The sequence below is a fragment of the Hemiscyllium ocellatum genome, chromosome 19, assembly GCF_020745735.1.
Source record: "Hemiscyllium ocellatum isolate sHemOce1 chromosome 19, sHemOce1.pat.X.cur, whole genome shotgun sequence".
NCBI classification, from domain to species: Eukaryota; Metazoa; Chordata; class Chondrichthyes; order Orectolobiformes; family Hemiscylliidae; genus Hemiscyllium; species Hemiscyllium ocellatum.
In genome coordinates this window covers 53,033,367-53,046,504 of record NC_083419.1, presented here as the reverse complement: position 1 = coordinate 53,046,504, position 13,138 = coordinate 53,033,367, and the positions used below count along the sequence as shown (strand labels likewise).

The following is a 13,138-nucleotide window of genomic DNA, read 5'->3' as shown; positions in this document are numbered from 1 at the left end:
TGTCGTGGTCATGCACTCTTGGCTGGCTGTAAACAAATCAGGGCAAAATATGTTGTTAAATGTAAATGCCAGTGTGCTGATTCTGCAAATTTAGCCAAGCAGTTTAGCAATCAACTGTGAATATGGAACAAATATCAGCTTGTAGCTGGTGAGCAGAAGGATTGGAGACTCCAGCCATAGCACTCTGGTGGGGAAAGACTTCAAGAGTTGTCTGGCTTTCATTGTAGCCTCATATCTAATTGTTTTCTCTCTGTCCCTGAAGGTGAAAGCTGCTGCAAAGTACGTTGATGTACCTGTAAGTATTGCTACTTTTTCATTTCATTTTTTGAGTATTGATTCAGAAAATCAGTGAGTTATTGATGTTGACACTGCAACCTTGAAATAGGAATGTGTTGCATTTCCTGGTGCAAACCTAAATCGCCTGGAGGTGCACAGAAACATTTCCAGAAAATGTCGCATTTTTCAATTTATTGCTTTATTTCTCTTAACATCACAGCATTTTTAGTCCTACTCTCTGGCTATATTAAAAATGGAACTGATATTATCTGGATTCCACAGTGTCTAATACAGGGAAGTGTGGACATTTTCTCTGTTGTGCTAAAACAACAATCTGGATCAATGGTAGTCAATCATATCAATTGATTAATGAATTATTTGTTTCATGGGTGGGTAGATGATTGAAGAGGTGGGATACAGAGGGTAGAATAGTGAATTTTCTTAGCACTCCTTATTGTTTTAATTCTTAAATGCCTGAAGGACACTGATGGCACTTATTATTATTCTGAGCTTGAAGCTTTCCGATATGTTAGTGATAAAAGCAAAGAGTAACTGTTCTTTGGATTGAAAGGGGTTCCAGAAGTGATTATGCTGTTGAAAGCAAGGAGGACGAGCAAGTGAAATAGATGACACAATTACGCCCAGAGCAAAAGGCAAAGAGTATGCTATTGGTAGTAGAGAAGAGATATAAATGAAATGTAGATGTTAATTGTAGGTGTTAACAGCATAAAAAGGGTCAACTTTATTGGGTGTGAACCCCTGCAAACAAGACACTCAGGAAAGAAGGAGTCATCAAAATGGAGGACATAAATTATGGTCTGAAGTTTTTGAACTCAATACTGAGTCCCAAAGGCAAATTATTGCACATAGAAAAGGAGCATGAGTTTGTGTTGGACTTGGCTGATCACTACAAGAGCAAAATGTGAGCATGAAAGCAGCAAGCAACTGGAAGACTGGGGTCTGTACTTGCAATAGATAGAAAAGGTGATCCACAACGTACACTCAGTCTGAGTTTGGTTTTGCTAATATAGAGGAGATGGCATTGTGAACAGCAAATTCATTAGATTAGCTTGAAATCACTGCTTCACCTGGAAGGTATATCTAGGGCCTTGGAGGAAGGAGGTAAAGAGGCAAGTACTTTACTTTCTGCAATTATTTAGGAAAGTGAGAAGGTTTGAATGAACATGTGCTGGGAGTAACAGAGGAGTGGACAAAGTTGTCCTGGATGATAAGAGCAAAAGGAGCAGAATTTGGTCATTTGGCCCATCAAATCTGCTCCACCATTTGTGGCTGGTGTGTTTCTAAAACCCATTCTCCTGTCTTCTTCCTTTAACCCTTGATCCCTTTACTAATCAAAAAATCAATCTATCTGATCCTTAAACACAGTCAATGACTTGGTCTTCACAACCTTCTGCGGTAATGACTTCCACAGGTGGAGAGAATGATAACTGCAGAATGCAATTTTGTGATGATATCAAACTCGGGTGGCAGAAATGACTGAGGATGATGCTTTGAATAAAGAGGGTGATGAGGTGGAAAGTGAGGGCAAGGGGAACCCTGTCCTGTTCTCAAAGGGAGGAAAGGGGCAAAACTATGGGAAATGGGTCAGACATGGCTGAGGGTCAGGCACGGTGTGGAGAATCCTCGGTTGAGGCAAAATCGAGACTTTTCAGAATCACTCGCAAAGAAGGTGGTATCATTGGAATAAATACAAGTGAAAGTGAGAAACTAGGAGAATGGAATAGAGTGGGGGGAGGAAGTGTTGTAACTGCATTTATAATGGATAGTGGAAGTCTATCCCCAGAAATGGAAACAGCAATGTTAAGAAAGGGAAAGGGAGAGTCAGAGATTGATGAGGTGAAAATGAGAAAAGAATGGAAGTTGGAAGTAAAATTAATTAACATTGGGGAGGGAGTTCTAGGATGTTGACCCAGTGCCATTGAAGGAACTGCCAGAAATTTCAAAATCGGGATAGTGAGCGACTTGGAGGAAACCTTGCAGCTGATGGTGTTCCCATGTATCGACCGCACTTGTTTTTCCAGGTGGAAGTAAAAGGAGCCTTTGTGAACTTCCGCAGCACATCTTGTAGATGATGCATGCTGCTGCTACTGAGTGTCAGGGTGGAGGGAATGGATGTTTATGGATGTGATGTCAATCTAGTGGCTGCTTTATCCTGGATGCTGTCTTGAGTTGGAGCTACAGTCATCCAGGCAAGTGAGAAGCACTCCAAGACACTCCTAACCTATACCTTCTAGATGTGCTTAGGGTTAGAGTTTACTCACTGCAGGATTTCAAGCCTGTGACCTGCTCACGTAGTCATAGTATTTATATGGTAAAACTACTACAGTTTCTGGTCAAAGTTAACCCATAGGATGTTGATAGTAGGGGGTTCAGTGACAGTAATGACATTGAATATCTAGGGTAATGATTAGATTGTATCTTTCTGGATTTGGTAATTGCCTGGCATTTATGTCGCACAAGTATTAGTATGAGTTGGAGAGATCGCCAAATGAGACAGTCCTGGGAACAATAGTTTGCTGTTAAGAGTCTGATTATGATAAGGGATAGAGAGGAAGAAGATGTTAGTTGATGTTTTAAACTGTATTCTTTATCTTATTCCATACTTAAAAGAAACTTTTTAAAAATTTAATTTGGTTACTGATGGCTGGAAAATTAAATTTTTATCGATCCAGTTGGAAACACAAACAGGCTAGTTTTACTTTAAATGTAAAAAATGCGTAAAGAAAAGAACGCTTTATGATGCTTCAGTACAGGTTACAGTTTTACTGTTCACTGAAGAGCAAAGTGACTGCTGTATACAGAAGACAATTCAAGTTGTAAGCTCTATGTGTTAATCTATTCATTAGACTGCAGCTTGTTAATTGTATAAAGCCACTCATGTTAGCCAAAGTGTTCTTTATGTAGTCTGTTATTATTGAGTTATAAAGGAAAGAATGGATTACATCACAATTGTGTTTAGCTCTGGTTTCAGATGACATCACATTACAAGACAAAACTTGCGTAGTTTCTACCAATGGTTTCAACTTTGAGATGCCTTGGTGTCATTGTTGTAGTAGTAATTTCCATTACAGGTACAAATGTTAGACTTATATTTCCTCAGAGCCAACCACAACTCTCAAGTATAAATCTGATGTAAGGCAACTAGTGTGGAACTAACCAAGGTATTCCCACTAGGGGTTGAACTATTGTCTATGCTTCTCGGTGACCTCAGGGTGCAGAGGAGCTTTGTCTGGCAAGATGGCTTAACTCATTGCATTAGTTGTTTACTGCTCTTATCTCTATAGCACCCAACATACTGTCCTCAGGCAGAATGTGGGCTTACATTACAAGTGAACGGTGATAGTGTAGACTGCCTTTTCTCCTATCTGGAACCCTAGAATTTCAAATGCTTTGAAATGGGGTTATTGCTAAGACAGAGGGAGGTTGAAAGATCATCATAATATGGCTACCAATCTTGCCATCACTGAACTCTGTGCAACTTCCCAGCATCTCATTTTGCTCTGCCTGTTTATCATTGTAGTTGGATGATAAATCAATGCCCACACTTTTATGGGTGCTGTAAGTTTTCCCTGACTTCGTTGGGTCTTTGAATTTCCAGAAGAGTCAGAGCCTGTCCACCTGGTGCAGCAAGATTACGTGTCATCAGACTTTGTGTCAGATAATGAATGTTTTCCACCTAAATTAATAATATTTTGTGCTGTATGTCTTGAATGTTTATGCAATTTTCACCCCATTGCTGCAGTCTTACCCCATTTAACTGTTGTTTCTTCTTCAGTTTGTGTTTTGGATCTTTCAGGAAGAATTTTATTCCTCTATTCACCTCTTACTTTTGGCCACTGAAGTGGCACAATTGATACCACTTCTTCAATTGACTGGTCTCTGTAGATTTCCTTGTTGAGGGATTGAGAGCAGTAAATTTTCAGTCTGAGTTTAGAACAAGAGGCAAAATAACAATCAAAATAGAGGAAGCTTCTCAATCTCTTTAGATTAATGTTCAATTCCCACAATGGACTGACCTGACCTAATAACAAAGTCAACATAAAGTTAAACTTAAAAAACGTTGAAAGAACTGCAAGTGCTGAAAATCAGAAACAGAAATTGCAGGACAGGCTCAGCAGGTCTGGCAGCATCTGTTATGAAGAAGGGTCACAAAACTGAAACGTCAACTCTGATTTCTCTTCATGGATGCTGCTGGACCTGCTGAGATTATCCAGCAAGTTCTGTTTTTGTTTATGAAGTTAACTTGTAACTTGTTGGACATACAAAATGCAAGCATAAACCTCTGGAAACACTAAATTTGGCCATGACATATCTCTGGAGATAGAAACGAGTGTTAACATTTCAGGTCAATGACCTTGTGTTCAAGCTAGTGACCTAGCAAGTAACTCAGGCAGCAATGTCCGGGAAGCATCTTTCCAGACTAGAAACTGTTCATCAAACAGTCTGAGTTGTTCACTTCACTCATGTTTACTTACAATTGACCTAAAGTACATTAGAGCCATCCCCTGCACTGTTTGCTGAGCCCACCAACCTCTGATCCCCTCCCCCTTACTCTGTTCAACAACCCTCAAAGCCAAGTCTTGAGAAAAGTCAACTTGGGATTCTTGTTGGTTTTCGAGCTGCCTTGCAAAACCATTGTCATCTGGTTACTTACTGCCCCTAGTGTACGGAAACTGACAAAAGAAGGAATGAATGAGTCTGGATTTTCAGGGTGATCCATGTTCAATCAATTACTTTGAAGTAAAATTGTTGTTGTTGGTCACCATTTTAAGGTGCCAAGATCCTATAAGCAATATGAAAATGAAAGTCCAGTTCATCTGTTTATTGTCATGATGCTGATTTGAAGAAGTAATGTAAGCCTGAAAAATTCTCCACAGTTGGAGTGCTATGTGAATGCTTTTGTGAAATGCCGTTAGTTTGGAGAAAGTAACAGAGCAGTCGCGAAACGGCATATCATGTTTCTTTCTGTCTGAAACCATATCCCAGGGCAACCAAACAAAACTGCTCCAACAACGTGCCATGTATCTAACTCCGGCATCTCTACTAAAAATGTCAGAGACACTGCCTGTCTGTCGCTGACAACAAAATCAAGAATCCTCCATGAACAAAGAACTGCAGATGCTGGAAATCAGAAACAAAATCAGAAATTACTGGAAAAACTCAGCAGGTCTGGTAGCATCTGTGGAGAGAAAGTGGGGTTAATGTTTCGGGTCCAATAAATCTTCGTTAGAACTGAAGAAGGATCACTGGTTCCGAAACATTAATCCTCTCTGAATGACTGCACAGATGTAACTGATGAACTTTTCTGCAATAGCAACCAAACCTTGCAGATTATATTTAATAGTCGTAGACAAATGTGTAAAGTGATCATTTTGAGATAGATAATTTATTTTTAATGGATGTTCAATGTTGTTCAAATCCTTCGAGCAAATGCTGACCAGTGCAAATTGATATTTCTGCAAATACTTTTCCAAAGCCTGTCTGCCCTTGCCACTTGTTTTTCTCCATCTCAGTTTTCACAATACTTCATTCTAAAGGATTAGTGCCTGTGCTGCTGTCTGCAGCTTGTGGAATGAAAGATGGTGCATGTTGTGCAATTCTCTTTAGGCTCTTGAGAAAACCTTTAGAAATGCAAGAGCTGCGTATCTTACAAATAGTTAACTATCTGACACCCCATCCAATAATACTCATTGACAATGCTTTCTGTTGTAAACCTTGATGTTGTTGTTTACCTTATGCTTGTACATCAAATAGGAAGAACAGGCAGGACCAGGTTAATGAATATGATGGGATTGGCAGCCTGAAGTGTATTTGTTTTAATACAAGGATTAATACAGCTAAGGTAGATGATGGATAGTACATTGCACTATGTTGTTTTAGCCATTATAACAACTTGGTTGACAGAAGATCAGAACTAGCAGCTCAATATTCATACAATTTGACGCTTCCAGCAAGATAAAGAGGGATGTAAATGGGGCAGAATTGTTGCATTACTGTTCAAAGAGAATATCACAGCAGCACTATAAATTACCCATAGCATTAGGTGCATTAGTCAGAGGGAAATGGGTCCGGGTGGGTTACTCTTTGGAGGGTCAGGTTGGGCTGAAGGGCCTGCTTCCATGCTGTAGGTAATCTAATCTTTAGTGGGCGGCATGATGGCACAGTGGTTAGCACTGCTGCCTCACAGCGCCAGAGACCCGGGTTCAATTCCCGACTCAGGCGACTGACTGTGTGGAGTTTGCACGTTCTCCCCGTGTCTGCGTGGGTTTCCTCCGGGTCCTCCGGTTTCCTCCCACAGTCCAAAGATGTGCGGGTCAGGTGAATTGGCCATGCTAAATTACACCGTAGTGTTAGGTAAGGGGTAAATGTAGGGGTATGGGTGGGTTTCGCTTCGGCGGGTCGGTGTGGACTTGTTGGGCCGAAGGGCCTGTTTCCACACTGTAAGTAATCTAATCTAATCACTAGGAGTGAACATCTTGGAGGGCTCATCCAGTGAGGCCATATGGATAGAAGGCAGTAATAAGAAATGTGCAATTGCCTTGATGGAGTTGTATTTTATCTCCTCCTGGCTATTGGAGGTCTAGAGGAACAGATATGGCAACAGATCATGGAAGGATGTAAAAACAACAAAGTTGTTGTCAGGTGATTTTAACTTCATCAATATTGGCTGGGACCCCCTTAGTGTCATGGGATTGGATGCAGCAGAATTTGTTAAAACACCCAGGAGAGTTCCTTGAAACTATATGGAGATTGTCCATCTATGGATGGGACATATTAGACCTTGTATTGAGAAATAAGTATAGCCAGGTTACCGGGTTTTCAGTGGGGGAGAATTTTGGGAACAGTGATCATAATTCTGTAAGTTTTAGGATAATTATGGGTAAGGAAAGCACTGGTCCTTGGTGAAAGTGCTAAACAGGGGGAAGGCTAATGACAACAATATTAGGTAGGGACTGGAGAAATTAGATTGGAAGCAACTGTTTGAGGGTAAATCCACATTTGACATGTGGAAATCTTTTAAAGGCCTGATCAGAGTTCAGGTCTAGCATGTTCCTGTGAGGATGAAAGATAAGGATGGCAAGATTTGAGAACCCTGGATGATGAGATAGTGAATGTATGTTCAAATAGGAAATGGAAGCATGTGCAGAGTTTAGGAAACTGAAATCAAACAAAACCCTTGAGAAATTCAATGGGAGCAGAAAAATATTTAAACAAAGAATTAGGAGGGCTACAAGGGGCAATTAAGTATTATTAGCGAGTAGGATTAAGGAGAATTCCAAAGTATGTTATGTCTGTATTCAGAGCAAAAGTACTATTTTCTATGCTTGTGTGACAGTGAATGAAGAAATAATACCTAATCTTGGGCAAGGTCCCTGGCTTTCCCTCCCAGTACCACTTCAGTGCTACAGAATATACAAGATTTTCTTGAAGTGGGGGAAATTGGGAAAGGGAAACAGGTTGGGAGGGTGGGAATTGGTAGCAGTGGGGAACCAAACAGGCAAACCCAAGTGTGAACTAAGGACCCTGTGTCATCTGGATATTTGAGGGAGTACAGGGTGGGGGTCAAACCCTTCGATGTGGTTGCAGCCTGCTGATGGAATAGCCTTCGCCTCCTTGCAGCAGGGTAGTGGTGAAGGGTTGTGTGGGGAAGGCTGGAGACATCCTGCGAAACTGCCCAATGTGGATATGCTGGGCTGCAAGTGGAGTAGCCATGGCCACTGGTCAACCTATTCAACCATACCTGGTAGCTCTGGCCAAGGTGTATGTTTTGTGCCATTCAGAAGCCTTCAGAGTATACTGCTGTTTCAAGGCACACCCTTGTTCACCAACTCATTGGCTTTCCCACCTGAAGAGGCCCACCTGCCAATTAAATTGAAAACCTCCTCAAGATCCCTTCAATCCACTTGGAATTCAGCCTAGGTACAGGATCCAGGCATTATATTTTAACCCTGTATTGCTCAAAACTGTTGTCGCAGTTAGATTGTGGATTTCTTGCAGTATTTTGAATCTTCAGAGTTAAGAGTCTTATCATGTTTGCATTATTTTCTCTTGGATACTTGTCAGACAAATGGTTTGTGTTTCAGAATCTGGTGACCACCTTCATTAACTGCTGTTTCTTTAATCTGATCATCTAACTCCCAACTATCCTCATTAAAGATCAGTAATTGATGGAATATTCATCAATTAAAGTTGGCCTTAATATGTTATATGTTACATGCAATGCATCCAAATGACACTTACACACAATTCAAGCTATCTCTTAACAATAAGTCATTGACGTGAATATTTTTGTTCCTGTTCTTCAAAACATTTCCTTTGTTTCTGTGTGAGCTACACGTATGAACAAGCACTAGAAACACAATAATTAACTTGCTACTGCATATTTCTCACAGCTTTTCAAAAAGGAACTTGGATTTCATGCTTGATTAGCTCAGTTTCTTTTGGTTAAGGTTGTACTTGGACACAGCTGATCAGAACAGCAAAGACAACTCTTTTTCCTTTTAAAAAGAAAAAGCAAATCTTCCTGTTGTTTCCTTGATGCATTTGTGCTCATCAGAATGATAATGGAACATCTTGACACCTTGTCAGCACCGAGCACTCCTGAGTCAGGTACAGCAGTGGCCGAATGCAAACTAAACCTTTCTAATTACACACAAAATGTGCACAATTTCCAAACTCAGCGTGAAATTTTCCACTTGCCACACTCATCCCCTTTACAAGATTACTAATTTAGTGCCAATTTGTGTCAAGTTATAGGAATTTTGTACTGAGGACTTCACACCCTAGAATGAGATAAGCAGTTACCAAGGGCTATCTCATTCTCAGCTCCTGAAGCAACAGATAGGTAGGAAATCTTCATCACACCAGTTGGGCAAGATTCAAACACAAGTCATGTAATTATAGAATCACTGAAATTATAACACTGGAGGCAATACAGACAATCATGCTTCCACCAGTACGAACTCTTCAAATGGAGTATCTGCCTCTGTTGTATTTTACTGCCTTGTCTCCATGTTCAATTCGATCTGTTTTTTCAATTTCCAGTTCCATTTTAAATGACGTATTTGCATCAAGTAGCCGCTTGTCAAGTATTCCACAACTTAACCATCCGCTAAGTGAATAAATAACTTCTAATTTTAATTAATATAGCTAGCAATTCAGGTTAGATGGTTAGGTCATAGCTGCTAGTTGATTAATTGACATCCCAAAAAATATCTTGAAATGCAGTGGTGGTGTCCTTATCTCTGAACCAGGAAACATGAGGTTCAAGTCCCACCTACTCCAGAGGTATATAATAATATGTCTGAACAGGTTGATTAGAAAAATATAAAAATTAAAATGTACAGAAAAATAAAGAAGGTGCAGCTGGGACTGGGTGACAGAACAATCGGACTGTAACAGTCCATAACCTTTCTGCACAAAGTCCACACTTCTTATTTTCTGTTTGACCAGCCTCTACCAAATTGTACTCACAGCTTCCATCTTCATTCTACTTATTACCATTCTGACCCTGAGCCTTGTCTTAATGATAACAATTTCACTTCTTCACTGATTCAGAATTGAAGCCCCATCCAGAGATTTAAGCAGATAATCCAAAGGGACACTTTAGTGTAGTGCTGAGGGAATGCTGCACTGTTAAAGATGGCATACAGTGGATGAGATGTCAAACTGAGGCCCCTCTTCCCATTTGAGTGCACATAAAAGATCTCATGACACCACTTTGCAAAACAGCAGAATACTGTTCTTTAAAAAAATCCCTAAAACAGACTCTAGTCACTTATTCGTTTTGCTGATGCCTTTTTGTGTCTGAATTAGTTGCTGCTTTTCCCTACATGGAACAATAATTAAATAATCCATGAAAACTATTTCTTAAGTTACGAACTTCTTCCCCTTTGAGTATTGCATGCGGTCTTGGTCTCCTCGGCTAAGATATATTTTCCATTGAAGGAGGGCAACAGAGGTTCAATAGGCTGATACTAGTGATGGCAGGACAGTACGATGAGGAGAGATTCATTCAACTGGACCTCAATTCACCAGAGTTCAGAAGAAAGACAAGGGATCTGATTGAAGCATATAAAATGTTAACAGGACTAGACAGACTAGATGCAGGGAGGCTGTTTTCCCTGGTTGTGGAGTCTGAACGAGGGACACAGTCTTGGGATATGGGGTTGACCATTTTGGACTAAGGATAGTGGAATCAAGGGTTATGGAGATAAGGCAGGGAGCGGATACTGATTAGGAATGATCAGCCATGATCATATTGAATGGCGGTGCAGGCTCAAAGGGCTGAATGGCCTACTCCTGCACCTATTGTCTATTGACTGAGATCATGAAAATATTTTCCACTCAAAAGCTGGTGATTCTCTACCGCAGAACGTTATGGAGGATAAGTGACAAAATGCATTCAAGAGAGAGAGTTTATTTTACATAGATGCATTTTTATATGTTTAGAGGTATCAAGGGGTATGGACAGAAAGCAGCAATGTGGCATTAAGATAGAGGATCAGCTTTGATCATGATGAATGACAGCAAAGGCTCAAAACACGAAGTGGCCTACTCCAGCTCCTAGATTCTATGTTTCTGTAAGATATTCTGATACAGTCAAAAGCATTCTATCACCATAGATTTCTTCTTTTATTTCTGTGTCTCTTTGCTGAATCTCTGAGAGTAAAAATATTTGGGATTATGTACACAGTCAGTCATTTATAATTTGGGAATTAAATACCAATTAACCTTCTCTGCTCTAGCGAAACTTCTCTTCTCTTTTTTCAGAACTAGAACAGTCATTCTCTACATCACTGCTCATGATTGTTCCTTGTATCTTTTCAGGCTTTTGACAGTCTTTAAATTCTTTGCTCAGAAATGAATGTAACACACCAACAGTCACATGTTAGTATTGTTCAAAAATTCAATATCAGTTTGTTCTATTTTATGCTTTTCTTCTTTATATAAACTCCTGAATCCAATTTGTTCCCCCAATGCTTAAATTGCACCCCATCTTTTAAGGATCTTTTATAACAACTTTGTTCTGCTTCTTAGTTTCACTAAGGACCTTGACTTTCATTTTTGTTTGTTTTCGCAGTTCTTTAACCCAAAATGTTCTAATTCACTTTTAATTCCTATACATTGAACCTGCCCCCTTTCCAAATGTGTGAACTTTCTACAGTCGATGGGCATCCCGGTGGCTCAGTGGTTAGCACTGCTACCTCATAGTGCCAGGGACTCGGGTTTGATTCCAGCCTCGGGCAACTGTCTGTGTGGAGTTTGCATGTTCTCCCGTGTCTGCATGAGTTTCCTCCAGTTGATTTGGTTTCATCCCACAGTCCAAAAGATGGGCAGGTTAGGTGAATTGACCATGCTAAATTGCCCGTCATGTTCATTAGTCAATGTAGAGTAATATAGGGGTAGGGGAATGGGTCTGCGTGGGATACTCTTCAGAGGGTTGACGTGGACTTGTTGGGCTAATGGCATGTTTCCACACTGTAGAGGTTCTATGATTCTATGAATTGCATTCACCTCCAATTTGCCAAAAGGCCTGAATTGACAGTACTGTATTAACAAACATGAATATAAATCTTCAGGACCCATTTTCAAATCATTGATGTAAATGGACAACATAAATGCTGACAAATGCCTATGAGAATTGCTGCAACCTATATTTTACTAAAATGAGAAATATCGACTTACTGTTCCTTTGTTTTAGGCACCTAGCTAGCTCTGTTGCCTTACAGGTAAAACCTATTTGATACCATGCACCTTAAATTTTGTTTTGAAAAGCTTCACTACATGTATCAGTCAAATTGTTTTGCCTACATTACAATAGTGACTTCACTTTAAAAGCATTCAATCAGATATGAAGCTCCCTAAAATCTTTAAATTTGCTCCTTTCTCATAACAGTCACAAAACTAAAGGGCAGTCCCTGACTGAATTTCTCTGTATCCTGTCAATGAGCAAGAATTGCTATCCTACTTGATTAGATACTGAAAAACTGCATTCCAAATTGCGTGAACTAATTTTCCATCAGGATATCAGAGTCATTCTTCTGAGAAGTATCGCTGATATTATTGCACCAATCTATTTACAACTGCACACTGTATCCAAATCAATTTTAAGTAGGGTCATTGGTTGGAATCCAAGAAATAGAAAATGAACTGAAGAATGGAGCTTTGTCAAAATGTGATTTTCTACTAAATAATGAATACTCCCGATTCCTCTATTTTGGCTGTATCCAAGCAGTCTCTTTTTTGAAATTAACTCATTCGAAATTAACATTTTTCTTCATGCTTCACATGTGGTCCACGGGTTCAAGTTCTAAATTGAGGCAAAGCAAATTTTGATGGAATTTTACAGGAGCTTGTAGGGATTGACTAGAGTAGTTTGTTTGCAGGCAAAGAGACCTCTGGCAAGTGGGAGGCCTTTGTAAATGAGATAGCTAGATTTCAAGATTTATATGTACCTGTGAGGGTGAAGGACAAGGTTGACAGGAATAGGGAGCCCTGGATGACACGATATTGAGGTTTTTGACCAGAAAAAAAGAGGGAGGCGTGGCTCAGGTACGAGCAGCTGGAATCAAGGGAACCCCTGGAGGTATACAGGGATTTACTGAAGAAGGAAATCAGGAGGGTGAAAAGGGGCACGAGATAGCCTTGGCTGAGAAGATCACAGTGAATCCAAAGAGGTACTTTAAGTATGTTACAGGAAAAAGAATAACCAAAGAGAGAATAGGGCCTCTCAAGAACCAAAGTGGACAGGAGATGAGCGAGGTTCTCAATGAATATTTCTCCTCTGTGTTTAACATGGAGAAAGAATTGAAGACTTGGGAACTTGGGAGGTTAGTGG

General features: G+C 40.1%; 1 protein-coding gene across 4 annotated transcripts in view; it reads left to right on the top strand.

The window, feature by feature from the left end:
- cadps2 (Ca++-dependent secretion activator 2) overlaps positions 1–13,138 on the top strand; it is a 727,075-nt gene that overhangs the window by 648,481 nt on the left and 65,456 nt on the right. For all 4 annotated transcript variants that reach the window (XM_060839929.1, XM_060839928.1, XM_060839926.1 and 1 more), the window contains one exon: positions 263–295. In XM_060839929.1, the coding sequence (XP_060695912.1) occupies positions 263–295 (33 nt within the window). The remainder of the gene's footprint in view (positions 1–262; positions 296–13,138) is intronic.